A 27,227-nucleotide genomic window follows, 5' to 3' on the forward strand; every position below is an offset into this window, starting at 1 on the left:
ATCACGTAAAAGGAAGACCGAAGTGCTCTCCTCAATACATACGCTGATGCTTTCACTCGAATTATGAATTTGGCTTAGCCTGTGCTAGACTCATGTCTTAACTTTACATAAAGCACGCAGCCTGATAGAGTTATCTATCTTCACGTTTATCGTCGAAAGCCCGAATTCACTTTCGGGCAAGACTTCTGCTCATCGATCCTTCTAATATGGGCAGAAAGTTTCATCATCCTTCTACATTGAGGCTCCATGAATCAGTAATTGTTGATGAGGGAGCATAATTGAGTCACGAGAGTGGTAATACACGTGAGCCTAGCTTAGTGACTAAAATAGATCATGGCAGGAGAGAGACTGCATGAGAGTTGCGCTTCCGAGTTGGGGAAATTGAGACTAGCCATGCGCTACGACTGCACTCGCGAAATTTACTGCTTGAATGGAAAGGGTTGACTTCATGTCTCTAGTACGATATCAAACTTTGAGATCCCGCCTATGAAGATTGCGATACTTTGCTAGTGACACTACATCTTTCTTGAGCGAGACATAAACTTCAGAGGTTTGCTTTCTTTGCTTGACACATTCGAGGTGTCTCCGTTCAAGTTTTCCAAGTTTAGAGACAAGTCAGGGTTTTTAGGACAGACTCAAAGATCCTTTGCGATAGCTCGTAAGTAAACACTCAGGTCTTCGAGGATTGCTATTCAGAACCAAGAGTTTATCACGACGGGTAAAGTGATACCTTGTTCGCTTCTCTATTGTTCCATGTCCAATTTTCTCAACAGCACCATTGAAGACATGCGCTCCTGCACATAACCTACATCATACAGTAACTAATTCTAGAGGGAGAGGTTTCATATTCAAACCTCGTTTTTAGATATCTGGCATCAGTTTTCTTTTGTGGAATTTCAAACTTTCCAGGCGAATAAGACTCTGCAAGTGGCGCCATGTTAAGTGTCAAAGTCGGAACTTCATCGTAATCAGTAGGAATAGAAACAGCCCTTTGACGGATTGCCAATCCTCCTTCTTGATTCATGAAAGCTCTCATACTCAAATGAAGTGGCCTGAGATTTATTCGAATGGAGGCATACTATATCGACTATTGATAACCCGCAGAGCATATACCTCACTAGCCTGTCTTTTCTGTAGCAATAGACTTAATTAGAGTCTTCACCTCATCGTCCGACATCTCTTTGACTCCAAGCATAGGGTTATCGTCTTTGGGCCAAGGGCCAGAGAAGTCCGGCCTAGAGTTCGCATAGCGTATCATGTCGCCAAAAACCTTCATGCTGTAGTTACCCGCCTGGAACTCTTTCAAGGCTCCAGCAAAGACTTGGTCCATATTTGACTTTGACTCAGTCCAACCGTCAGTCCCCAACGCTTCCTTGCACAGGTCCACCATCTGCTTTTGGCTTTTGTTGACAGAATGCACGTGAACAGGCCTGTTTTCAGTCTCCACTGGGTGGAGCAAGGCCCTTGAAACGGCTTTGCCAGTTGATTCGAGCGTAGTCCAGACGTGAACATTCTCCCCTTCGTTGATATAGTCAACTTTCTTGTTGTAGATGTCGATGTTCAAGAAGCCGGTCCGAAGGTTCCAATCTAGGAACGCTCCATTGCAGATAACACTCCAAGTCATTCCGGTCTCTTCACATTTCTTCAGTAAGTGCATGTCATTCATATCTTTCTTGAAGAAGACGGGCACCGAGTGGACGTTGCGGTTGTTGAAATCCAGGCTGAAGTCTGATGGAATGAAACGATACACTCGAGCTGCAGCGGCAGCATCTATCAATCTCGTTGGAGTATCGTCGTGAACAAGAGTGCAGTCCACAAAAGCCTGGTGGCCCTGTAAAGCATCTCTAATAGCATCAAAAGAAGTGAAGTCGACGACCTTGACATGTACACCGTCAGGGAAAATGCCCTGTTTGCGGACCAAGACAGTCACATCAAAACCATCTGCAAGCAGTGCTTTCAGAGTTGGTCTTCCCACATTACCAGTTGCCTTGCATTGTTAGTTACGGACCATTTGCCTAGACGAAGCTTGAACACGAGCTTACTCCTGCGACGGCGACTTTCTGAATCTTAGGCATCATGTTGAAAAGTGTTGACACTAGTATGAAGTAGGAGAACTCAGATGGGCAGATCAGTCCAAGATCCTATATCGATGTTGATTTGGCGTATCAGAGCCGCCTCCATCTCTGAAGAAGTATTTATGCCGCGAGTTTGATACACAGAATTTCGAGGGAGGGCTCGCGCCCATCGAAATAGGGCGCACTTCGGTCACCCGAGGGAGGCATCAACCGCGTCAGCAACCACGCATTCAAGACGTTAAATGTGAGAAGTCGTGGTACCTGAGTCTCGAAGACACCGTCCGCCCACTATGTGTAAGATTGACCATTGGGCCGGACCCCCGGTTTGACAGACGCATCCTCCCGCCCCAAGTCCGAGCACAAGTTGCGTAACCTTGTTGTATGTCACGCAACGTCACTCTTTGAACGCACACACTTCTATCGGGGCAGATAATTCTCGTGGTTCGATGCATATTTCCATCCGCGTCTGTCTCAGACCGTCCGATGTATCACGGGCTAGCCGGCCACTTGAACTTATGTCACGGCAGAGGTTCTATGGGAAGGGAATCCAGTTCCCTTATGCGAGAATACGTGCGCGAGAGATCAACCTCAGTGCATGGGACAAGCCTGAGATTTGTCTTGGCATCTGAAAAAGCATCGGGGATTTCCTAGATGCTTCCTCTTGGCCCATTCACCACACGCATGGTTCCAGTACTCATGTCCTACGGGTACTACATAGGTTAGACGAAATCTTGGCAATCTCAACACGAAGCAACTATCACTCCAAATTATGGCTTCAGAAAAGTTAATTGCAAACTGCTGGACTATCGCTATCGACCAATGATCCGTCTAGGTATTCCAATCAAACTGCATCGTGGATACCTCATCTAGTGGGTGTTGGTTACAGAGAAGCCCTTGATGGGGTAGTGGAAGTTGACGTGGTGAGACTCAACCTTGCCGCTGGCAGGAATGTACACAGACTTATCGGCGGCTCTGCTCTTCTCCAGACTCTCCCATCCCAGAGCCGCGACGAAGACCTTGCCACAACCATCAACCTCTTCGGTTGAAAAACCGCTGGCAAAGTCATTGAAGCCATCCATGCCGCGGACCTTCTCGAACTGAGCTCTCATGTCGTCCTCAGACATGGTGGAGCCGCTGATAGTGATAGTCTCGGCGATGGGAGAGTCGATGGCGGCTCTGGGTGCGTACGGGACGAACTTGATGAAGTACGACTTGACTGGGCCGGTCATAACTGTCTTAAATTCCTCCATCGCCTTTGCACACTCAGAAGACGCGAAGAAGCTGTCGCGGGACTCCTTTGACTTCCAGCCTACAGTAAGAATTAGAAGTGTCCTAGTCACAAAGGCACACTGAATGTGGACTTACCAGAAATGAGATCAAGAACCTGCTCGTTCTCGGACCAAGGTCCCCATCGTGTGCGAAGGTAGCCGTCTTGGGTCTTCAGGGCGAGGAGGTAGGTCTTGAGAGGTTCCTTCCAGTCCTCCTTGGTACCCTTCACGGGGATGATCATGCGCTCAGTGACGCCTCCGGCAGGTGGTGCAGACATGTTGATGGTATTTGATTTAGATGGACTGAGTAGAGTTGAAGTTATTTGATGATGATTGCAGAGGTTTTCTTTGATTATGTGGATGTGATTGTTGATAATTGATGATGATGATCTAAAATCTCTGCTGGAGGTGATTGAAGGTTGGTTATATACTGATCAACTCGGGCCCGTGTTCTTCGGAGCCGCTTTCCAATACAATGGTATTTTCTGGGTGCATGACATCGAAGGCGAGAGTCCGACAGTGATCTTACGGCACGACACTACGGCCCGGCGGCTTTCGGTGGAGTGCCACATCCTATGTCCGTTTTGGGGACTCCCGCGGCTGCCACCACGTCAGGCCATCCACGCCTGGACCCTCAATGTCAAAGATCATGCTATCCGGAGTCAAGGTTGCGGCTGTACTGCTGTGGGGTTGCCAAATATGGCGATATTCTGGAAGGAAACATAGCTCTGGGCCCCCGAGCCGCGTCGTTGGCGCCATTGCGAACCCAGGGCCTTAGCTCTTCCGCGATGTTTCTAGTTGCGAGATAGCGCTGTCAAATAGAATGACGGAGTAGAAATACCGAATAAGAGGTTTCAAGCATTCCTTCAAAACTTCAGACGAACTTGACAAGGGTAGTCACTTGCCTTATAGGGAGCGGGAGGTAAGCTCTGCATCTCTTGTGAGACTACTGCAAGTCAGAACACAGACGGTGCAGCATGCGGGCTATGACGTTGAAATGATAGAAGGGAACAGACAAGAATCAGTGGCAGACTTCGCAAAGAGAAGCTTGCCGTTTTGGGGTATCCGATGCTTTCGAAACCACACGGCGGACAAAGCGGCGATGAGGTGGGGGATCGACGAAGGACCTCCGCAAAGTCTAAGTTTCATAAACATACAAGGAGGAGACGGGAAACATTTCAACACCCTGTTTGCTTGACTTGACATGGTCCGCGCTCTTCGGCACTGCCATCCCGTCGGATTCTAGTTGATCGCTTTCGCACCTCGCTCAAGGGTACGTCTGCTTTCTACCCACCATGCATCCGATGCTCCGTCAAGCTTGCATGTCCGCCGGCCGCTCGCTTCCTAGAGCCAGAAAATGGCACAAGAGTGAAACCAGGGGCGCCGACAGCTAGCGTGGCTTTCCGTAACACTGCGGCATTGTTTCCATTGCCCCGATAGCCCTAGTCCGTTGATCACCCCGGCGGTCATCGGGGAAACACCAGTGCCCGGCCCTCCGTAGATGCGGACGGGATTAATTTGGCGGGTCTTTGTCCAAGGACCTATGTCCTTTCCGATGCGATGCGAGAAACAGGGGAATTCAGCCACGTCGACGATGTGTCTCCGATCTCTAGTTGTAGGTATTGACAATGCCACAATACCCAAGTGACTGGGCAGATACGAAGTTTGCATAAGTCACTGTACAAGCCAGATGTAAACTCGTACGCACTTGGGGTTGCAAAGAGATCTCAATTCCCGACAGTATCAGTTGAGTAGTCACACCTCACGAACCTTTATCACCGTTTCTAGAAACCCTTTCGTTTGACTCGAGCATTGTCTGTTGTGGGAACTAAGGTACACTGCCTTGTTGAGAAGAACTTATTTGCACTCGCGCGTGGCCAAGTAATGAGCCTATCTTATTATGGATTGCTTAGATTGTGGGAGAAGTCGGGACTAACAGTGCTCCATGACGGGCGAACGAAACATCTACGCTAATTGAGAATCAAGGCTTGAGCAATTGATTCCAATTATCCAACGTGTATGTGCTTTCCCACTTTAATATGATTTACGTCATATTAAAACAATGTCAAGCAATGCGTCTCTGATTCGTTATACGTAAAATCCGAGGAGAAACTCCGGAGAGTTCCAAGCTTCTTCCGCTAACACACGTTGCCAAGTTGCGCCTCACCAACCCGCTTCTTTGCCAATACAGATAGCTAACCAGCAGCTTCGTCACACGGTGCAATGTTAGTCTCCTTGAACTTTGGGAGAGAAGTAGGAAGACATGTAGGGCCCAGTCTCGTTGTAGTTGTACGAGACATAAGACAATCCACCTGGCTTAGAGTAGTCCCTACCAGGCCTGAAAACCATTAGCTTTTGTGAAATGTTCAGTGTCATGACTTGAGTCAACTTACAGTTTGGAAGTTTCTGTGGCACCACGGTAAAACTTGTCTGCAGACTCGTCCCATCCCAAGTTTCTCAGGGTTTGTGCAAAGTTCCTCATAGTCTGCGCATCGCTGCTTGCAGTCTGGCCCCACGGCAAGTGTGCCTTGATATCGATGCGTTCCGCTCCAGGCTTCAGCTCGAATGCAAAACAAATGCCCTTGTGCAGATTCTGCATATCTCTGGCATCTTTCCGTTGATCCGCCGTCATGCCTTGGGGCTCATCCAGGAGTAGATGCCACACCTTCTCCGCGGTCTCTACACCTTTCAACGTGGCTTCGTCGGTCTGAGCCCCACCAAGTGTGAAGACGTCTGCCAGCACTGACTTCGCGTTTGAGGTTGTCCGAGCATAGACCTTGACGCGTGCCTTGTTGGGGTCGATGCAGTCGACAGCCATCATCTCAACTATGCACGGCTCCTTGCAAGACGCCAAATACTTTTGCAACTTTGTGGCGGATGCGGCGAGCCTGTCTCCACAAGGCTGCAACTTTGGAATCATGTCGAAAACGAGATCTGATGTCGTCGCTCCTGTCGCGAAGTGCTTGAGGACTGGAAAGTGATAGGATTTGAGAATGCGCTTCGAACGCTTCATGTCGTAGGCGAGGAAGAGTTGCGGTATACGTTTAACAAAAGAAGGCATCGCTTGACGAGCAGCGGCGGCTTCTTGGGGTGTGACAAACCATGCGCTGACGAGTTGCTCGTACCATCGCATATCGACGTCGGAAGAGACTTGAGAGAGTATTGGAACCATGGATCTGCCAATATCTCCAGCGAAGGGGTCATCGGTAGAACCGGCAGTATCTCCTAGGGGCTCGAACGTGTAGCGAATTACACCGTCATCACCTTTGGTGAAGTTCCACGATGGCTCAAAGGTAGATCCATCGTAAGTTAACAGCGGCCTCACTTTTGCCTTGGGTGTTGGTATTCCGAACGAAGGTACGACAACATCGCGGAACACGCGCAAGTGGTCTGCCTTCTCTTCCGGTGTATATGACTCTGCGCTGTTGAGCAGGGTGTTGAGGAGTGGTGCGCATTTATCCCACCACCACCGGTGCTTTGGGTTGAGGGGAGGGTCAATAGGGATGGTAGCATCGTTGACACTTGAGGAGAAGGCGTTGAACTTCTGAGGAGACCTCAGCGGTGCTTCGAGGCTATCCTTTACAGGATTATAGATGGCTGCTGGTGCCATGCTGAAGACTGGTCAAAGGAAGTATGTGCAGTGTGAGAATTCAGAGTAATGAGATGGAAATGCTAACTAATCATGCTCAGATGACGCTGACATGCAGGAGGTAGGGCATCCTTAAATCTTTATAGCTTCACCAGAGTCTGGGCATCCTAATTAAACACCGTTCGCCTCAAGTGATAACTTCCCAATTAGATCTACGTTGCACTCCTTCAACCGAGATATTGATGGACATGAAGATTAGGCCGAGGGCCGAAGGCCACTGTCCTCCAGTTGGACAGGTTTGTCCGTCGTGGTCCTCGAAAGGTCGCCGTCTACTTCCAAGGCGAGAACAAACATTGAGTTTGATCAGGTATCAAGTCAAGACAACGTCACTGCAATGCAGTTGTTTGGTGGACTATCGTCCTTCGGGCAGTGCATGGATATGCTGACTACTTACAGGCACTTACTCAGTCCTAGTAACCTTTCATCTTGAAGTTGAACAAGGAGGCTGTGGCCTGCCTGCTGTCAAGCTTAGATACCCGGAAGCCGCGTGCTTAGTTAAAACGCGGAGATACTTCGAAACAAACAAGGACAGCCTAGCCGAGTAGCTCTACAAAGATCAGGCGAAACCATAAGCCATGGCAGCGTATGATTCACTTCGTCAGCGAAACACTCGAACTCGTTGGTATTCGTATAAGGCAAGTAGAGATGGCTTCTTGTCGGCGCCCGTCACTTGTATACTCAATGTCATTCTGGAAAGCTTGGCCGAGGGCTGAAATCCGAGTTCGACAACTTAAACACAACTCTAAACATCCCACTTGATCAGACGATATGGCCGCGGCAGAGTTGGTCAAGATTACGAACTCGCCGCACCTTCCGCAATCATCGGCAGTTTGTCATTGCCTTTCCAATGAGACATGTAGTCTTGAGCCTTTTCTGCACTTCACTAGTCAGGTGAGGATGATAATACGGAAGTTCCCATCGGACTCTTGGAAGTTTGATTCAATGCCACGCAGCCAGTTTGGGGAATTCCAGGAGAGCCGCTCTCATCAGAAACGGGCCTTTTGATGTAGAAGATGTTTGATATCGAGCAGTCCAAGTGCTACTCCGCGCTTACGGCCCCGCGCGGACTAGATCCGCGGTCATCTATGGAGGCCGAACTTCCGAAGATCCGTCATGGTATGAAGATTGGCAGAGCTCATCCTAAGCTCCAGAGCTCAGCCGAGTATAAGCTCACGGGTGTCATAGACTGGAAGCTCTCGTCAATAAATGAACTCTTCCCCCTCTTCAAGGAGAAGGTTCGCGAACTCAACTATATGTGTGGTTACGAACGACAACATTATTAAAGACTACACCATCTCCAAAATTCACGAAATAATTCCTCGAATCTTCAATACTGTACTACAGTTACAAGGCCACTTATTATATTATGGCACCAGGCGTCACGTCGGCGAACGGGGGGCACGCATCGAACGGTGCGGCGCCAGCTCCTCGATTTCTGCCCCCTGGAGTATCCGCGGAGAAGTTCCAAGAGTTCGCAGCAAGCCTTCAAAAGGCAGTCGGAAAAGACAATCTCCAGATCATCACCAGAGATACCCAGCTGGATGATGGCGACTATCAGACCGTCGATTGCCAAACGCACGACATGCACTCTCTCTACGAGCGTGAGGAATTTGTTGGCAGCGCGCTCATCCACCCCCGAAATGTGACAGACATCCAAGCAGTCATCAAGCTCTGCAACGAGTATCTCGTTCCTGTGTGGACGTACAGCAAAGGTCACAATATCGGCTACGGCGGTGCCGCTCCAAGAGTATCCGGAAGCTTGGTGATGAACCTGGGAAAGCACATGAACCGCATCATTGAGGTCAATGCCACGGACTGCTACTGCCTCGTTGAGCCCGGTGTCACCTATTTACAGATGCAAAAGTATCTTGATGACAACGGGCTGCGGGACAAGGTGTGGCTGGACTCACCGGAGCTCGGCTACGGCTCCATGATTGGAAACGCACTGGACCATGGCGTGGGCTTCACTCCCTACGGTGATCACTGGATGATGCACTGTGGAATGGAAGTTGTGCTGGCCAGCGGTGAGGTCGTTCGTACGGGCATGGGTGCGATGCAGAGTCCCGAGGGCCGCAAGCAGGCGGCTCAGGGGGTACCGCCTCAGGATCAGCATCAGAACGAGTGTTGGCAGCTATTCCCTTATGGATTTGGTCCAATCAACGACGGAATTTTCTCCCAGAGCAACAACGCAATTGTCACGAAGATGGGCATGTGGGTAAGTTTGAACTCATGAGAGGGGGCCAAGTTGGTCACAAGATGAGGCAAAGCTGACTGATGGATACATGTAGCTCATGCCCGCACCCCCTGGAATTACTCCCTTCATGGTGACATATGAGAAGGATGAAGATCTTGAGGCCGTCGTCGATATTATTCGTCCGCTTCGTGTGGTAAGTTGCTGCTCTGAGACTTGATGAGTAACGCAGCTCACAAAAACTCTACAGAACATGGTTCTCCAGAATGCTGCCAGTCTCCGTCACATCTCGCTCGATGCGTCGCATTACCACCCCCGCACAGCATACACTGATGATCCCAATACCCCGCTCACGGAAGAGCAACTAGATGCTGCGGCGAAGAAGGTCGACCTTGGCCGCTGGGTTTACATTGGTGCGGCCTACGGACCGGAGCCGATCCGCAAAGCCCATCTCGAAATCACTAAGCGAGAGATGACCAAGGTTCCCGGAAGCCGATGGTTCCTGCTTGAGGATCGCAAAGAAGAGCACAGCACCTTGCACTGCCGTGCTGACACAATGCGAGGCTTGCCGACATGGGATGAGCTCAGATGGCTCAACCAGTAAGTGCCCAAACGCCCCAATTCAAGGTTACAGCTTTGACCAGTTTACTCAGGTGGATTCCTCACTGCACATTCTTGTCTTTCTCGCCAATCTCCAAGGTTGATGGCAAGTCTGCCATGAAGCAGTACACGATGGCTAAGAAACGCTTCGCGGAGGCGAAGTTGGACTACTTTGGTATTCTCAGCATTGGCATGCGTGAGATGCGTAAGTCATCCATCACCCAGCTCGTCGCTCTGCCATTACGAGGCGTTGAAGAAGATTGCTGACGCGAGGTTGCACAGACAACATTGTGTGCATCGTTTATAACAGGGAGGATCCTGACATGCGTCGCCGCGCGCAGTGGCTCGTCCGTACCATGATCCAGGATTGCGCTGACAACGGCTGGGGCGAGTTCCGTACTCACGTCGCTCTCATGGATCAGATCGCGGATACGTACGACTTCAACAACCATGCGCTTGGCAAGTTGAATCAGACCATCAAGGATGCGTTGGACCCGAATGGCATTCTGGCACCTGGAAAGAGCGGCGTTTGGCCCAAGAGCTACGATAAGTCCAAGTATGTCCTCAACAAAGACTACATTAAATAAGTAAGAGTGGGGCTCGAACTATAGTATTCATCATCACATCACGCACGCACAGTTTAGCAATTGAGAGTTTCTCTTGCCATAAGGTTTTCAGAATATGGCTGGCTTAACCCTGCATGATGAATGAAGTCCAGCCGATTTGCCAGTGAGCGTTATGCCATGGAACAACCACACCCGCGTTGCAAACAGCCACTGAGGGTGTCAACAAGAGCGGTTGGGGAGCAGCAGCAATAGACACCAGGGAACGGGCGAGGGACCGCGATCCTCCGCCGTTTTTGCGTGACCCAGTCATACTATCCTTGAAGATCAGCTACGCCTTCGCAACTTCCAACGAAGCATGTCGCTTAATAATCAGCCCTGATGGTCTAGCGGTATGATTCTCCCTTAGGGTCTTCACGACACATCTGGGAGAGGTCCCAGGTTCGAATCCTGGTTAGGGCCCAGTTCTTTTGCTTTTGATCACCATTCGACAGATACGCCTTGTTCTTCTGTGTACCCAACATTTTCGTATGTTAAGCTGTGATAGAGTGGACAATTTGCTAGATGACAAGCCCGACACAAATCGCGTGCCCACACTCTAAATCATCTAAGAAATCCCAGCCTCTATCTGGTCTTGTCTCTTTGACAAGATCAGGCCTTTCTGGTAATAGCTTTGTTATTCTTTGCACTTCCATTAGTAATGATGATCGGCTTCCAGCATAAAGCGCGAATATCCGTGGCCTCGGTTTCAGATCACCGACAAACATTTTCAGTTCCCAGCATTTCCGGACTCCGGATACGGGCCGTGTCAAGTTGATCAAGTTGAGACGAAAGCTCATGCTGGGGAGGGCCTGCATGGAATCTTAGATGCATCAGCATGATTAGCATCTACATTGGGCGAAGGAATGTTTCGGTATCGGGCAAGGTTCAATAGACTTTCTCTACATCAATTTTCTTAGAAGCTTTGCTAGCAGGCTGATCTGGCTCTGCTCTCAGTCTCGGTTGTTGTTCATGGCCTTCCCCAAAGAAAACTGTCCCTCGCGTGGAAGGACCTTTGAATGATCTGTCGTCATTTTGAGAGGCAAAGTCACGAGACTTTGAAGCGAAAGCGGTTGCGCTCCATGGCCTGGCATACACCTGTCTGGCTCATGACTTCGCCTGTCAAGTTTTTATGAGCAACTTGGTAGCACTTTCATCCACTGTAGATCAACCGTTTACACTATCATTTGACAGACATTGGAACTAAACTGGCTGACGGCATTCTTCTTCGACATTCAAAACCTAAAGGTTAGAGTTGAGGAATAGAAGCAGATCTCAATATGTCCAAAGAGTCCGCAGACCCAACTGTAGCTCTGGTGACGGGTGCCAACCAGGGCATAGGCTACGAGATTGCCAAGCGACTGGCATCGGAACATCCTGATTACCACGTCTTCATGACGGGGCGACGGAAGGAAGCCATCGAGAAGGCAGCTTCAGGGCTCCAGGAAGCCGGTTTGAATGTCGAGCCTTTAGTTCTGGATATCACATCCGATGACAGTATTAAATTGGCCGTCGACACAATCCGCACAAATTTCGGCCATCTCGACGTCCTCATCAACAATGCTGGAATCCTCTTGGGCAAGCCCGAAGACTCGATCCGGCTGAAGCTCGCGACGGTCTACAACACCAACGTCTTTGGTTCCATCGCCGTCACAGACGCTTTCATCCCTCTCCTGCGCGAGTCTTCCAAAGTGAAGCGCATCGTTTTCGTCAGCTCGGGACTGGGGAGTCTTGCGATTCGGACGGATCCTAGTCTGGGTCCGGTGAGGGACTTTATCGAGTATGGTTCCAGCAAGGCCGCGCTCAATCACGCTGCGATGACTTTCGCGTCTAGGTACAGGGACGACAAGATGTGGAAGTTTAATATTTGTTGTCCTGGCTACTGCGCGACAAACATGAACTCGTACGAGGGGCCTGATGAGGCATCACTGGGATCGGTTCAGGCGGTGCACTTGGCGACCTTGGGACCTGATGGTGCGAGCGCGACGTTTTCCAACCGACATGGGCCGATCCCGTGGTGAATGCTCGGTGTGTTGGCTAGGTAGCGGGAAGAAAGTTGGCAGATACATGTTGAAATCATAGTCCCACAGCGATACTCTCAATCGCATGATGGACTGATAGGCCTGACCATGGGGACTCAGAATGAACAAGGGGATATTCGGGGATTCCGTCTTATAGCGATCAGCCAATATGGGCTCTCAGCGTGATAGGTTGTAGCTGTATCCAATCACTTACACGCCATTTGGCTGAGCAATTGTTGTGCTGGCGTAACACCAGTCGCAAATGGGTCTGAATGTGTCCGGTATGTGGCTAGAAATCAGCGACAGCGCGCCAATTGGGCGAATGTCTCCATGTTTCTACAAGGGCGCACCTGTACCAGGTTCCCCGCTCCAAATCATCTCGCACTTCAAAGAGAAGCACTCTGGCCCGATTGCATCTTCAGTTGTCTTCATCGATAAGCATATTGAACAGATCAACGGTCTCTACAATGGATGGACAGCCTGTTAGACGACCCTACAAAGGCTCATGCCATTGCGGTGCGACGCAATACATCGTCTTCCTCTCGTTTCCTCACACACTACCTCCGGCGCGTGTCCCCAGGGCCGAATCGCGAACGCATCAAGACTTCTACAGATGCAACTGCACCACCTGCCACAAAGCCGGAATTTTTCACATGCGCCTCGCCTCGGCCCCGGATGACTTTCTTCTCCTGAAGCCCCTCGACCCGTACAACGACTTGGGCGACTATACGGTCTATGAGAAAGACCTGCACTTTCTCTTTTGCAAAGGTTGCGGCATGCGTTGCTTCACTTTTATGGGGAAGGGCGAGGTGGTGGACGTAGATCTAACGGTTCTAGGAGTCGGCGCTGGGACCGACTCCGGGTCGGAGGAGAAGAAGGCCCGCAGCAAAGGCGGGCCGGCGGCTACGGCGACGGCGGGCGAGAAGAGCTTGACAAAGGTGTGGAGACCGAAGAAGGAGGGGTGGGTGGAGGGCAAGAAGTTCGGAAGCTATTTGAGTGTCAACGGATATTCCGTCGACGCCGGTCAGGAGGGATTCGATCTACGCGAGATAACGGAGAAGAAGTGGGTTGGGTATTGCGATTGGCTTGAGTTGCATTCCGAAGGGTCTCAAGGAACTCGACATGATCGGCCCTGGGAAGGCGGCGCTTATTGAGCTGGTGAGGTTGGTTCGAAATGGGCCGGTTAGTCAAATCCCGGAGTGATAGGGGAATGAAGCGAACGCGTTGAAGTGGAGTTGAGCTGAATGGCAGGCTAGTTGAAACCTGGCATATCTTGGTTACGCCCGGTAGGACGGGGCTCATCGGGATATGGATTTCCTCCACATCCATAAAATGATTCCGGCCCCTGATACGAGCGTCGATTCTGACTTGCTCCTTTCGCTCCTTCGTAGTATCATTTCGTAACAAGTCTGCCGATAGCTCTGATATCCAAGATGATTCGCACTATAACAATGCACTATTGACATCCTTGTTCGAGTCGTGTGCCTCTGGACATTGCTGACGGAGTATCACTGCGGAGGTCTGCATTCCGCTCCCGGCTGACTACCGCGCAGCCAACGGAGGCTTAGCGGAATTCAAGATCTATCATTACCCCCCCTATGACAGTTGCATTGTGAAACGATCTCCTTGCTATCAAGAAGACTATGGAGATTAGCAAAACTCTAACCCCGCATTTTCCTTATCATTGGGTCTGAGTTGCATGGAGAAAGACGAACTTGTAGGGAGACATATCTTGGCGCTATCTTCATCAGGTAACGAACCACCCTGTAGTATTGCAGCTATTACATGCCGCGCCCATATCCGGTCAGCCAGCAGCGCCATCCAGGAGATATATAAAAGGAAGCCTTCGAAGCGTCGTCCGAAATCAGACGAGCTCGTCAACTTCTTACTTTTCACCTGCAGTTGCATCTCCTCTTCACATGTCTTTGCTCTCAAACCTTGCATTACGTATCACCAACTCCACCCCCGCAGTAACAACAACAACAATGACCAACACAAGCAAAGTTGTCAAGGTGGCCGTCACCCAGGCCGAGCCCGCCTGGATCGACCTCCCAGCCGCCGTCGCAAAGACATGCAAGCTCATCGCAGAGGCCGCTTCCAATGGGGCTCAGCTCATCGCCTTCCCTGAGTGCTGGATCCCCGGTTACCCCGTGTGGATATGGACCCGCCTCATCGACTTTGATCTCAACGTAAAGTACATCAAGAACTCGCTTCAGCTCGACTCGCCCGAGATGGCCACCATCCAGGCCTGCGCAAAGGAGAACAACATTGCCGTCTCACTCGGCTTCTCAGAGAACGACAACCACTCGCTCTTTATCGCGCAGGCCCTCATCGGCCAGGACGGCGAGATCAAGGTGCACCGCCGCAAGATGAAGCCCACGCACATGGAGCGGACCATCTTTGGCGACGCGTCGGGCCACTGCTTGAAGAGCGTGGCTGAGCTGCCCTTTGCGCGAGTCGGTTCTCTGGCGTGCTGGGAGCACATCCAGCCCCTTTTGAAGTATAACACGATTGCCCAAAAGGAGGAAATCCATGTCTCGGCATGGCCCAGCGTCACGCCTCATTCCGGCGGTGGCCCGGACATGTGGTCGATGAGCGCAGAAGGTATGTCACCACAAGTGCCGTTCCGGGCGGAATTTCACATTCCGAAATTCCGGCGTCTTGATGAACTTGAACTAACCTAGATGATTAGGATGCCACAACCTCTCCCGCACATACGCTATTGAGTCAAACGCCTTTGTTCTCCACAGCACGGCGCTCATCTCCGAAAAGGGCATCGCGGCGCACAGCAGTGCGGGCGGCGCCATCATGTCCACCCCTGGCGGTGGAACCTCTGCTATCTTCGGCCCGGACGGCCGGAGGCTATCGGAGCCCGTCGATGAGAACACGGAGACCATCATCTACGGCGAATTGGACTTTGACGCCATCCACAGGACAAAGATGTTCGCGGATTGCACCGGCCACTACAGCAGACCGGATCTTTTGAGGCTTAATGTGGATAAGGAGATTAAGATCCTGGTCAGGGCGGATGGTAGTGTTGCGAAGGTGCCGAAGGAGGAAGAGGAGGAGGCTGTGCTTGTTCTCTAGATACCTATTTCATAATTGCCATTTTCTTGTCATTCTAGCAAATCAAACTTTTCATCCATAAACTACCATCGCTTCGCCCGAGATTTCCTGATCATTCAATCGCTGCATAACACCAAGATTGCAACAAAAACCTTCCGAACCACACGAGGGTATAGGTGTTTTGTAGTACCAATACATTGCATCCATGAGCCTAACGCTACACATATCCGGGACAATCCCCCGCCTCTTAATTCGTTCATAACCCATTGTTAGTCGAAAGCCAATCGAAGTCTTCGCAATCCGTGAGCCCCTGAAAGGCCTGGAGAAAATCAACAGTACCCATAGGGTTCGTCCGCTCACCGCTCAAACCAGAAACATCGAGAGTTCCCAGAGACGCGAAAGAGCTCATGTCCAAGGTGCTAAAGTCCACGGGTGGCGCATCAGCCGCAGTAGCGCCGTACCCATCCCACTCATACTCGAACTGAACCTGGTTCACACCACTCAGGTCCGCCTCGCCCATGTCCCTACTCCTGGACTGCGTAATATTCGCGCCCAAGTCACTCTGAGCATCGGGCGCTGTAGCCGCAGACTGCTCGATCTGGTAACTGAACTCGATGGGCAGAGCCCTCATCACCCCCCACCGCTGCGCGAGCACACGAATGATCTTGATACTCTTGACGGCACGGACAGGCCACGAGACCTGAAGCTCGCGCAGGAGCTCAAGACACTGCCGGAGCCAGTAGGTGCTCTGGTGCCGCAGCGCCGGCGTCCAGCTGGTCGCGTTCATTAGGTGCACGATGGCGGCGCTGAGGAGGTGGTGGATGATGACCGGGTTCGGGGAGATGTCGAAGCCGTGGGCGCGGCGGTAGGTCCGAACGAGTCGGGAAGTCGCTGTTGCTGCTGCGGTGAGAGAGCGGAGGACGAGAAGCATGAATTCCGAGTTTTGTCTCTTGCTGCTGCTGTTGTTCGCAGTGTTCCCGGGCTCGGTTGTCTCTGAGGTTTGTGAGATTGCGGCAAAAATGCGGAGGAACGGGGGCATGGTGATGAGGATTGTCATTTGGTAGGCTAGGTGGAATTGGATAACTGGTTTCGGGGTTGAGTCCCCCGACAGATGGAGCCTATCATCGCGGGAGCGGAAGAAGGCGCTGAGTGCGTCCTGGCTTGCTACGAGGATGCGGACTTGTTGCGGTATGGGTAGAGATTCGAAATTTGTTGAGAAGCTGAGATCGGTGTTACTCACGAAAGTCCATCTTCTGAAATCTGTGTGGGAGACGGGGAAGCAGGACTTACACCTGGTCCATGTACTGGTCATGCAGATACCACAACTTGCACTGCCATGCAAAAGATACTTGACCTAGGCCCGCCTTAGAGTTCTCAAAGGTCATCTCAAAGTCCGGTACGTTTACTCTCCGCCACGGTAATGCGCAGTTACGGCCTAGAATCGAGATGGCTGTCCGGTCAATGATGTAAAACATCCAAAAAGTGCGAATCTCCTGCTCCGTAGCCTCCAGCTGCCTGGCTTCGCACTCGTCTAGCGCCAAGACGTGCAGTCTCAGATGTACGCACATGCCGGCGGCCATGGAGATGAACATCCAGCCAAAGTGGTCTCTCCCCATAGCCAATGAGCGCCACGACATCATTGACAGCCCCTGGATGACCTTGAGTGTGGGATTCTGCCGGCAGCAGGTGAAGATGAGGCTTTCTGCGAACTGCGCGAATGCATCTCCTATGAGGGTAGCATCTGGTCGTCGTGTAAAGGTTGTGCCTGTAGCGATGATGGCACTGTGTAAGAAGGCTTCATCTGGGGTTTGGTAAGGGTAGTTGTGCAGGAAGTCGGTTGTCTTGTACGGCGTGAACTGATGTTCTTGGTTGATGTTATCCAAGAACAGATCCGCCATCTCGTGGATGAGGCCCTTTTGTCGACAGTAAACGAGCACCTGTTCTGGAGGGATGACTTGATGGGCCATGGGTACAGCTGGCCGTACGGGATCGACTGCATAGTGAGACCCAGTGGCAGGGTCGTCGATGATGGTTACCCCATCACCGACATTCGTTCTCCAAAGCATTACACACAACTCTTCCATTGCCATCTGAGACCTCTCCTGTGTCCCTGAGTCCTTACTCGCACTGCCTCCATGGTCTTCTATAGAGACAACGTCCTTGGTCTCCTCGTCGTCCCCGCCGACTGCGAGACCTTCGGTGGCGTCACCTCCATCGAGACTTTCTCGGAGGGTTGCATCGGGCTCTGCAGACTGAGATGCGCGATCACTCAGAGACAGTGCCGGGGAGGGCTCTTTCTCAACGCTTTGCTTCTCTAGGGCCAAGAGCAGCGATTGTACTTGAGCCTCGAGGGCTCTGACGTAGTCCTCATCCCAGTATTTCCGCCTGGATGATTACGTTAGCGACATAGTTCGGTGGCTACTTAGCATTGCTTATAGTTGACGTGAACCATAAGTAAGGTAACTAGTAGGTGACACACTTTCTGGGGCGTTGCTCAGTGTAAACACATTCCCTGTTCTGCCTGCTGCACAAGGAGCATGCAGGACGGGCAGCATCGCACTGCCGACGGGAGAAAGTCGTTAGTCACGGCAGTTCACGAAAGGACTAGGAGACTAGCAAGGGAGTTCGGGGAAGTTGGTCCTTCCCCGTGGGGTCTAGAATGGAGTCTAGAAATGGAGCAAAACTTTGGGAAAGTTCTTCTTCGCGCGCGGACGACCTACTTTTCGCTTCCCCGCCCTGCACCGGTCACAAGCGAAGCTTGTTGGTTTCTGGGACATGGCCGTGTTGGGAAGGGACCTGCTCGAGGCACTGGGGGGGGGATGTTTGTCGGATCTCAAAGTTGGGTTCTCTTCTCGGCCACGCGCAGCGCCGAGTAAGTAAGCTTACCCTTTCCTTTCTCGCGTCTGCAAAAAAGGGGCCCGCGACGTTGGGGCGACTCACTTCATCCGGCTGCCAACGGTTTGTTTCCTTTCATCTGTGTAGATCGACCACACCCTCTCTGCAGGCGGACGAATCCAGAAAGAGGGGGGTGCGAGACCTTCTGGAAGACCTGATGGCAGGGCTTGAGTCGTTCGAAATGACTCTGTTGGCGAGCGACTGACGTCTCACGTACGCGGTGTTGTTCGGTGGTTTATCTGCGGGGTGGAGACCTCCGCAGGATAAGCCTAGGGCGGACGGTGAATTGAGCATGTCATAAATGTCATAAATGGCACCGGGGCGGAGATGAGGGGTTTGCGAGACATTTCCCAGGGCACGAGGGGGCTGACAACCCTGATATGCTGAGTGGCTGCGGATGGTCGGAAAGATTTCCGATGCCCACGCTGCAAACTTCCCAGCTGAACTCTATATCCATATGATGGTTTCTTTTTGTTCTCTGTCAAGAAAGGGGCCTTATCTTGGGGGATCATTGAGATAAAGAATTCACGAGCGTGGGCCACAGCTCAGAAATTGTCGATGCGGAGAGTCAGGGTTGGCGAGTCATGTATCAAAGGGCTATTGGCAACACCTGACGAGGAGAGCGCCAACGGCTGATGTTCGTACAGAGGGCCGGTAATAGAGCACCTAACTTTCAGCTTCGTAAACAAAAGTATTATTCAAAAAGTAGATCATAGCTGAGTGCGCTATCACAAGTCCCGCCGCGAATCAATGATGAGCTGGTAAATGGTGCGGTGAGAGGAGCCAAAAGTAAGAACGTTGAGCTCTGCCGGCAGAAAATCTGCTTCTGGTGCGAGATGGTCTAAACTTACACAGAGGAATATGACGAGTTCAGTTGGTACTTATTAATTGATACTTGAGTAGTTCTATCTCGATTGGAACGCATGGAGTATCTCAATTTGGCGTCAGCAAATGCCTCTCATAACTTTGCCTATGTATATGGAGGTATATGTATCCAATAGGGTGGGAACAACATGCGCTTTTGTGTTGAAGCCTTGCCTTCGGTTCTCGAATGCGTCGCCTGTTGAAATCCAAAAGAGCTCAAGCCTTCCACTCACCCACCTACTTTATGCGTCAGCTCTACATACTGAACATGCATAGCAGCATTAGTTAATACAAGTGTATCACTCAAGATGTCTGAGATCATGGGGTGTGAAGATGTTGAGGCACATCGCCGATCCACTTGTCAACACTAAAGGTAATTAAGGTATCTCGCAGATAACAGGGTGATGGCACCCATAGGCGCACAAGATCGAGTGATAGGATTACTACAACCTGTTTGCAGTCTACTACCGTGTGTACATAGAATTTATACATAATACTGTGAGAAGAAATCAGATTTATAATTGGCATTGCAGGCTTCGCCGAGTGAAGTAGCGGCTTGTGAACACTGCCTTGATCGTGCAAGCTGTTGTGGGAATGGACTGTTCCTCGGCACACCAGATTTTTTAACCACCGAGCCCCCGAAGATTCTCATATACAATCACAAGGAACAGTATGTTCCCATTCTCGGGCCACAGAAGTGTCGTGGTCACATTAGTATCTTCAGGGCTTGTGGAGTTGAGATAATTGTTCATGTTACCTTGGTAATAATTGCACATAATACCGAGAGACTTTGAGAGACGGCAAAGCACAGAAAAATCCGGCCTGACCCGTTGGCTTCCATCAACAGACCTCGCATGAAAATATGATGTCTCGTCGAATCCTTCGAATATCAACAATGGGGAACTGCGGTCCTCCTCACTCGTTGACCGAGATGTACCTCACTAATTACAGAATGTTTACCGAACGGCTTTAGGATCAATCATAAAGTCGTCGCAACATCAGATCCTACGGCACTATCACTTTCACAATCCCACGAATAAGCAGCCAATATTCTCCTTAATCCTTCCATAAAGTTCCTGTGATAGTCTTGGCGGCTCACGGGGTGGTATGGGTAAGCGGGCTTCATGCAGGCTTACTGCATTAGGACGTACGAGCCTATAAGATGTCGGTTGAAAAGGCACTGTCGAAGTGATGACTTAGAGCCTATGTTGAAAGATTTCCCGATGCCTTGATCACCTCAACCTAGGTACCGTCGAAACTTAAGTGACCATATTCATCAAGTATCATGTATCATCGAAGGTGATGACCACACGACCGCAGCTAGTCCTCAGAGAAGGCGCGTCCTAGCGGCATAATGCGAGTCTCCAGATTCGTGGAATCTTGTTTGTTTGAAGGATTCAAATGTGCACATAATTGACCGGCAGAAATGAGAATGAAGTACCTCGTAGCCGGGATTGTGAGACCTCCCTCGTAGAAATGACACAAATGGCCTAGAGCAAGAGCAGTATCAATACAGTTGGGTATAAAGAGGTGCAGGTTCGTCGTTTTCGAAAGCATAACTCAACCCTCTCTGACCACCATCATCTTGAAATAATCTAGTACACTGAGTGCCAGTGTTCATCACACTTCACTGATGTATGTCCTTTCGATATCGAGTTGTGTGCATCTCAAACAATTCCTTTGAGACTTGAGCTATTCTAACAAGTTCAGCTACACGCAACTGCTCAGCCCCATCCGAAATGAAGCTCATCGCCACCGTCGCCGTTGCTTTGGCGGCTCTTGCCCTAGCTGCGCCCAACCCCGAAGGTCAGACGACTTCAATCAAACTCAGCAAGGACTATGTCGACGCCATCGTAGCCGCGTATCCCGATGTCCATAAGCGCGACTGTAGCTTCGACTTTAGCTGTGGCTGCATCTTCTGCGTCTAGTCTTTCGAAGGCCAAGGCAGAAGGTATGATGTCAAAAACTTGCTGGAGGGCAGCCTGCTTGATAGGCTCTCAAGCAGTGTGGGTGGATGTCTCTGCGGGAAGGTTACAAAGTACCAATGCACTATGGAATCTGTTTAAATTGAACTGTTGATCGTTTTTGCAAACATCTAGAATGACTGCCTGTAGTCTATTACTTTGTGCATGGCAATTTCCCAAATGATTGAATTGTGATTTGAGATGACACTGATTTTACCTTGTCTTGCTAGATCACAAGATCTACTACTACCTTAGTAAATGACACATATGGTCGTTTGCCGTACGAAAGAAAAGCAAAGCAAATCACATTCGGAAGAATGCAAATTCCATTTAAAGCTGCGACAAGCACACTATCTTATCTGGTTACAATCTCTAGCTTTTCGAAACGACGATTGCGCAAACCGGCGCTTACGCGGTTCCCTCGTACCATTTCAAAGTCCAGTCAGGCCAGTATTCGTTTCAAACTTTTGGTGGAGATGATTCACTGCGACGTGAGACGGAACGGTCGATCACCGACGCGAATCCGAGCACAGGGCATTGTTCCGCTCTACCGGCCGACACACCCTGCCCCTCCTCGGCGCCGGCCGATCGGAGTCCGGCAGTACACGCCAAGGCTAAGGCGGGAAGACCCGCGCCGGGGAACTGCTCCGGGAAAGCGGGGCGACCTCCGTCTGCCGCAGATGAACGCCGAGGAGAACGGGCAGGAGACGATGCTCCGCCCTCCTCTTTCCCCCTCCTCGCCTGTGCAGCTACCCGCCCTCGCAGGTTCTCCCTTCCCGAGCTGCCGTTGGTGTTTCCATCTGATTCTTCGATGCTGCAATCATGATGAAATCGCGGCCGAAGAGTGCGGGAACCGCATTGATGACGTCAGGAGGGGAATCATCGGGCTTTGTCAAAGCGAGCAAATCCCCCCCAACCTTCACGAAGGAGTGAAGGAAAAAAAGCACGATACCATCAACAAGTTTTCGAACTAAGCAACCAACTCTCATCCCATCTTCAAACGTCAAGCCCAAGTACCCACGTCTTGAACGAATCGAGCAGGTGTCTGCTCAGAGCATCACTGCAATCTCGCTTATCGACCACCATGGCTACCAAGCCGGACGCAAATGCCGGAGATCCCATCAGCGCCGAGAACCAAGTGCTTAGTGCTGGTGCTTCAGTAGTGCAGGTACGTTCTTCCTCTCTGACGAATTACCAACATTGTATCACGATCTCTGACACCGAGATAGGACTTCGCACCATTAAGCAATGTCTGCGCTCACCTCAACGCCTTTCACGCATATGCCTCTGATCCCACACGCGTGGTGGAGGCAAATCATTACTGCGGGCACTTGAACGAAGATGTCCGTCAATGCATACTCTACGATAGCCCCGCGAAGAATGCACGCATCATTGGCATCGAGTACATGATCACACCAAAGCTCTACGAAACCTTGGACTCGGAGGAGCGAAAGCTCTGGCACAGTCATGTGTATGAGGTCAAGTCAGGCATGCTCATCATGCCACAGGGAAAGCTACCGGACTTGGCTTGGCAAGCGGCAGAGAATAAGGAGATGGAGCAAGTCGTCCAGCTCTATGGAAAAGTGTTCCACCTCTGGCAGGTCGACAAAGGCCATCAGCTGCCCTTGGGCGAACCGCAACTCATGACAAGCTTCACCCAGACCGGCCAATTGGACTTTGCCAAGTACGTTGGCGACCGAGACAAAAGGTTCAACTCAGATTATAAGCAAAAAGAGGAGGCTCGGAAGCATATTGCGAGCCCGTCGGTTCATCCCGACGCTGACCAAGCCTGGAAGGAGAAGGACAAGAACAAGGGAGTCTCGTAATGAAAACTGTCAAACACTGATGAGGTTGATGCGACAACGATTACATCGGGGCTGTTGCATGCAAGTAAAAAAAGGTAATCTGCGTGGTTGATGCATCGCTTCCCGCCGAGGATGCCACCGTTTAACATTATCAATTATTGACTAGTCGCATAAGGTTGCAGGCGGGTCGAACAGGAGTTGTTCCTGGCGGGAGGCGGCGGAGGGGCGGCGGACATTGCAGGTAATAGGTTAGTAATATGGGCAAACACGGGCTATTTGAGAGACCAGAGACGAGCACTAAGGTTTTACGGTTGCGGAGGGCAGCGCGAGGCGAGATTAATCCCATCTGAAATCCCATTATGATTTATTTCACCCCCCGGAGGCTAGGGGCCCGGTCGCGAGACCAGAGGTTGTGGATATCAGAAGCCAGAGGGTTGGCGAGTGACGAGTGACGACACAGAACAGGCTCAGAGTAAAATGCCGAGCTATCCCCTTTTACTCTCTCATGGCTCGATGTCGTTGCTTCAGATTCGTCTCGAAACGTCCCTTCTTTTGAGTCCATCCCCCCCTCCACCTCCAGTGACCAGTCTCCTCCCTTCACGCTCGACGCAGCCCACCCACTTGAGGCTGCTGGTGATCGAATGACACCTGCTCTTGGCTTCCAGATGTGGGCCAGGGGTGAAACGTGAAGGGTAGATCCTGGTCTTAAGATCCCAGGCGCCAGCAGGGATGGGACGACTCCTTGCAGCAATCTTGTGGATCTCGCGCGTCTCCTTTCCGTTACGGAGAATTTTTAGGGTAATGGTGCCAGCGGTTGGCAATCTACGCGGAACCGCTCGCCGGAAGAGAAGAGACACAGAGCGTGAGAGCAGGAGAAAAGTTCTGGACTTGGACTGGCGGACAGAAGAGCGCGCTGCTTGCCGGTGCGGCACCCCGAAGCACGCGAGAGAAATGCAGTGTACGGAGTTTTCCATGTCCCCTTCCCACACTTCCCATGCGTGCCATGCAAGGTACGCTCGCAAGCCTTCAGGTACCCGTCCGCTAAATTGTACCTTAACTGGCATACGGGGATGCCGGTGGGAGAAGATAGATTGCTCCCCAGACTCACCAAGAACAGAGTTCACTATCGGTAGGGCTCCTCTGCTCGATGCACTGCACTCCAACTCTCTCTCCACGCTCTTTACTGGAGCTAAGTGGTCTTGGCTACATACCAAGCAAGTCGAGTCGAAGTTGATCTCCCGAACTTCGCTCGTCTTACCTATCAGTAGCGCTGATCACCATGGACCAAGCGAAAATGAGGCTCAGCTGAACAAATTGTTCCCCCATCTTCTCGTCCGTCGGACTAGCGTGGACGCCACGATCTGGGTTGGATCTGACGGATTACCCGTCCCGTCGCGCGTCCGTGGCTCCTTTTGGGCTACAATGGCGACCAGCCTTCGGCCGGTCTCCGAGCGCGAGTCTCAGGATGGGGGCAATACACCAGACGAGTTCCCACGTTCTCTGCTTCCTACCCGCGTCGGGAAGAGCCCACGCTTGCGCCTGTCAACGTCAAGGCCTCAGGAATGGGACGAAAGGAGAAGGGTGAGGGTAGGGGAGGGGGGTAAGGAGGCGAAGAGAGAAAACAAGAGCGAGACTGGGAGACTCCAGAGAATGAGAGTGATGAGAGTGTGTGAGAGCGTGAGAGCCGGCTCACCTCGCCCGTCTCGCCGCGGTACCGCTTCTGGCTGTCGTATGCGCGCTTTGGTGCTTTTGTTCTTGGCGTCTGTATCACCTCGTCGAGTCTGTGACCCCCTTTGGGCCGAGAAGAGATGGGACTATCCTGGGAAACAGACGAATGGGACAGCGCTGACCCCCGGGAGAAAACAGGGCCCGTATGCGAAATCGTTGCTCAAAGCGTCCAGAGTTCAGCGAGCAAACCGCAACCTTTCAACTCTCGCCAGGCTTCCCGCCCTCCACTCCGTCGACACTGTTCGACTAGGAAGTCTGCAGTCCGCTGCCGTTGTCAGAATTGCTTACTATGGAATCTCCTAATGCTCTATGAAACACGCTCGCCTCTTCAGAACAGCGCCCCCCCAGCGCGTAATCGTCCGACCTTTTTCTTTCCATCTGTCTCGGCCCTGCCAAACACGGCTAGTCGCCGTTTATGAAAACTAGCGGTTGACTCGCCGTCACTATGTCCGTCAATCAACAGGGATCATGAGCCAAAACCCTCCTTCAGATCCACTGTCACTGAACTTCTGCCCCATCGTGCCCCCATGTGAGCCTCCTCCTCCAACCGCCTCGCTACCAGCCGCTTGACCAGGTCTCGAACCAACGCGAACTGCACCGCAACATGGACCATGTTGGCCATGCTATTACTGCCCATACTGGTGGCCACTCTCATCCACTTCAACCTCGAGTGAGGTCCTGACCCCCCCAAGGTTCCATGGCTCGTCCCTTTCTCCCCCTACCACACACCACCACCACCCCCTTCAGTCCCCTACCCTCCATCTGCCAAGATACGTCGGGTTCAGGGTTAGGTCGCGACTCCGCCCAGCACCACAGCCTTGCGACAAGAGGTGTTGCAGATGATCTGAGCAGATCAGCGTACATCATGGGCTGGTCGACGTTTGGCAGTGTTTGCGTCGTTTCGGTCCTCGACCGCGAGCCTTCGTATAAGACGACCTTTTCACGGCCTCGTCTCGTGTTTAAGTTTCCCTTCCCCTTCTCTCTACCCACACATCATATCATCCTCCTCTGCGCCTACGCTCTTTCACCGGGCTTTTCCGTTTTTCCTTCTCTTTTCACTTCTCCCTTCACTTCGTTCCTTTAATCGTGCTGGCACATTCCGACTTAGTCTCTGCGAGACAAGATGCTTTCTTTCACGGATATTGTAATCGGCTCGGCCTTCCTGGCCGTTGCCCATGGCCACGCTGCCATTCTCGGTGCTCAGGGAGACGCCGGCTCACCTGCTAGTGTCGGGTTCCTGGGTATGTTTTGCGCAAAAGGGGAACGAGCGGGAAGAGGATGTCACGATCTTTGATACTAACCCTAATATTCAGTCGACCCGAACATTGCCCGTAACTGCACGACGATCAACCCCTGCCAGCAGGACGCCACGATCATTCGTGATGCCGAGATCAACAACAACGTCGTCAACGAGTGCGGACGCACCGAGATTGCTGGCAACATCGACATTGGCGAGAATACCGAAAACGCCCTGGCAGCGAACCAGGTCACGCAGGTTAAGGCGGGCGGCACGGTCACAGTCACTATCCACCAGGTCAACGCCGATGGTGCTGGTCCCTTCTCATGTGATTTGGATCAGACGAGCAACTCGCTCGCCGGCACCGGCCAGATTCCTCTCGAGGTCACCAACAACGTTCCCGGCACCAACGGTTTCTCCCAGGCAAAGGCTCAGCAGTTCAACGTCACTGTCAAGATGCCCGCTGACATGAAGTGCACTGGAGGTTAGTTGAACACGCCGAATCGCCAACCTGATATCAAACCTAATATGACTTTCACAGCCTCTACCGGAAACGTCTGCACTGTCCGCTGCCGTAACAACGCCGTCGCCGGACCATTCGGTGGCTGCTTCCCCGTCCAGCAGACCGATGTCACTCCTACTCAGAACACTCCCCAGAACATTCAGACCGCTGCCAAGTTGAAGGGTGTTCTCTCGCAGGTTCAGCAGGATATTCAGGACTTCCCCGCCGCCGCTGCCGCCAACCAAAAGGACGGAACCCCCGAGCAGCTGGCCGCCACTGACGCCGCCAATAAGGTCTTGGGCGCTCCCCCCGTCACCGTCAAGGAGTTCCCCGTCGAGAACACCGGCCCCAGCCAGAGCGGAGGCAACACCGCTGCTGCTCCCCCTGCCGCTGACCCCAACGCCGGCAACGCCAACGCTGGCAACGGTAACGCTGGCAACGGTAACGCAAACACTGGAAACAACGGCGGTAACGCCGGCAATGCCGGAAACGCCGGCGGCAACGGACGTGCACGCGGCAAGGGCCGGGCTGGCAAGCGTGGCAGAGCCGCCAAGCGTGAGGAGAGCGGATCCCTTCGATGGGCCAAGCGCTACGTCGTGCCCGGTGCCGACTTCCAGCCTGAGGTCATGCCATGAAGAGGATCTTCTTAGAATTGAGAGAAGTTTCAGCTTCTTTGCTAGCTGACGGTAGACGAACGCTCTGAGCCAATTCTTCCCTTTTTTTCACGTGGTAATCGTCAAAAAGATTGTGGTTTTCCCTC

At 51.8% G+C, this 27,227-nt stretch overlaps 12 protein-coding genes across 12 annotated transcripts; 7 read left to right on the forward strand and 5 right to left on the reverse strand.

The window, feature by feature from the left end:
* Nucleotides 1-1,117: 1,117 nt before the first annotated feature.
* On the reverse strand, nucleotides 1,118-2,078 carry CCOS01_10804 (uncharacterized protein; the record flags this gene model as incomplete). Its single annotated transcript, XM_060458958.1, has 2 exons — nucleotides 1,118-1,987; nucleotides 2,043-2,078. 2 exons carry the CDS (start codon nucleotides 2,076-2,078, stop codon nucleotides 1,118-1,120), a joined length of 906 nt encoding a protein of 301 aa, XP_060310760.1.
* Nucleotides 2,079-2,941: 863 nt separating this feature from the next.
* On the reverse strand, nucleotides 2,942-3,621 carry CCOS01_10805 (uncharacterized protein; the record flags this gene model as incomplete). The annotated part of the gene is made up of 2 exons (XM_060458959.1): nucleotides 2,942-3,384; nucleotides 3,441-3,621. The coding sequence occupies 2 exons, from the start codon at nucleotides 3,619-3,621 to the stop codon at nucleotides 2,942-2,944; spliced, it is 624 nt and encodes a 207-aa protein (XP_060310761.1).
* Nucleotides 3,622-5,569: 1,948 nt separating this feature from the next.
* Nucleotides 5,570-6,953, reverse strand: CCOS01_10806 (aromatic prenyltransferase; the record flags this gene model as incomplete). Its single annotated transcript, XM_060458960.1, has 2 exons — nucleotides 5,570-5,681; nucleotides 5,737-6,953. 2 exons carry the CDS (start codon nucleotides 6,951-6,953, stop codon nucleotides 5,570-5,572), a joined length of 1,329 nt encoding a protein of 442 aa, XP_060310762.1.
* A 1,052-nt stretch (nucleotides 6,954-8,005) lies between these two features.
* On the forward strand, nucleotides 8,006-10,370 carry CCOS01_10807 (FAD binding domain-containing protein; the record flags this gene model as incomplete). Its single annotated transcript, XM_060458961.1, has 6 exons — nucleotides 8,006-8,227; nucleotides 8,344-9,207; nucleotides 9,281-9,379; nucleotides 9,434-9,783; nucleotides 9,837-9,988; nucleotides 10,066-10,370. 6 exons carry the CDS (start codon nucleotides 8,006-8,008, stop codon nucleotides 10,368-10,370), a joined length of 1,992 nt encoding a protein of 663 aa, XP_060310763.1.
* A 1,295-nt stretch (nucleotides 10,371-11,665) lies between these two features.
* CCOS01_10808 (short-chain dehydrogenase) lies at nucleotides 11,666-12,406 on the forward strand (the record flags this gene model as incomplete). Its single annotated transcript, XM_060458962.1, has 1 exon — nucleotides 11,666-12,406. One exon carries the CDS (start codon nucleotides 11,666-11,668, stop codon nucleotides 12,404-12,406), a length of 741 nt encoding a protein of 246 aa, XP_060310764.1.
* Nucleotides 12,407-12,873: 467 nt separating this feature from the next.
* Nucleotides 12,874-13,560, forward strand: CCOS01_10809 (uncharacterized protein; the record flags this gene model as incomplete). The annotated part of the gene is made up of 1 exon (XM_060458963.1): nucleotides 12,874-13,560. One exon carries the CDS (start codon nucleotides 12,874-12,876, stop codon nucleotides 13,558-13,560), a length of 687 nt encoding a protein of 228 aa, XP_060310765.1.
* Nucleotides 13,561-14,391: 831 nt separating this feature from the next.
* On the forward strand, nucleotides 14,392-15,493 carry CCOS01_10810 (uncharacterized protein; the record flags this gene model as incomplete). The annotated part of the gene is made up of 2 exons (XM_060458964.1): nucleotides 14,392-15,010; nucleotides 15,099-15,493. The coding sequence occupies 2 exons, from the start codon at nucleotides 14,392-14,394 to the stop codon at nucleotides 15,491-15,493; spliced, it is 1,014 nt and encodes a 337-aa protein (XP_060310766.1).
* Nucleotides 15,494-15,728: 235 nt separating this feature from the next.
* Nucleotides 15,729-18,249, reverse strand: CCOS01_10811 (fungal specific transcription factor domain-containing protein; the record flags this gene model as incomplete). The annotated part of the gene is made up of 4 exons (XM_060458965.1): nucleotides 15,729-16,692; nucleotides 16,763-17,857; nucleotides 17,952-18,031; nucleotides 18,193-18,249. The coding sequence occupies 4 exons, from the start codon at nucleotides 18,247-18,249 to the stop codon at nucleotides 15,729-15,731; spliced, it is 2,196 nt and encodes a 731-aa protein (XP_060310767.1).
* Nucleotides 18,250-20,970: 2,721 nt separating this feature from the next.
* Nucleotides 20,971-23,021, forward strand: CCOS01_10812 (uncharacterized protein; the record flags this gene model as incomplete). Its single annotated transcript, XM_060458966.1, has 5 exons — nucleotides 20,971-21,102; nucleotides 21,160-21,182; nucleotides 21,572-22,156; nucleotides 22,237-22,363; nucleotides 22,425-23,021. 5 exons carry the CDS (start codon nucleotides 20,971-20,973, stop codon nucleotides 23,019-23,021), a joined length of 1,464 nt encoding a protein of 487 aa, XP_060310768.1.
* Nucleotides 23,022-23,524: 503 nt separating this feature from the next.
* CCOS01_10813 (uncharacterized protein) lies at nucleotides 23,525-23,974 on the reverse strand (the record flags this gene model as incomplete). The annotated part of the gene is made up of 1 exon (XM_060458967.1): nucleotides 23,525-23,974. One exon carries the CDS (start codon nucleotides 23,972-23,974, stop codon nucleotides 23,525-23,527), a length of 450 nt encoding a protein of 149 aa, XP_060310769.1.
* A 448-nt stretch (nucleotides 23,975-24,422) lies between these two features.
* Nucleotides 24,423-25,031, forward strand: CCOS01_10814 (uncharacterized protein; the record flags this gene model as incomplete). The annotated part of the gene is made up of 1 exon (XM_060458968.1): nucleotides 24,423-25,031. One exon carries the CDS (start codon nucleotides 24,423-24,425, stop codon nucleotides 25,029-25,031), a length of 609 nt encoding a protein of 202 aa, XP_060310770.1.
* An 820-nt stretch (nucleotides 25,032-25,851) lies between these two features.
* Nucleotides 25,852-27,102, forward strand: CCOS01_10815 (uncharacterized protein; the record flags this gene model as incomplete). Its single annotated transcript, XM_060458969.1, has 3 exons — nucleotides 25,852-25,969; nucleotides 26,042-26,449; nucleotides 26,507-27,102. 3 exons carry the CDS (start codon nucleotides 25,852-25,854, stop codon nucleotides 27,100-27,102), a joined length of 1,122 nt encoding a protein of 373 aa, XP_060310771.1.
* Nucleotides 27,103-27,227: the final 125 nt, after the last annotated feature.

The sequence above is a fragment of the Colletotrichum costaricense genome (assembly GCF_030867565.1).
Source record: "Colletotrichum costaricense strain IMI 309622 chromosome Unknown Scaffold_11.1, whole genome shotgun sequence".
Lineage (NCBI taxonomy): Eukaryota > Fungi > Ascomycota > Sordariomycetes > Glomerellales > Glomerellaceae > Colletotrichum > Colletotrichum costaricense.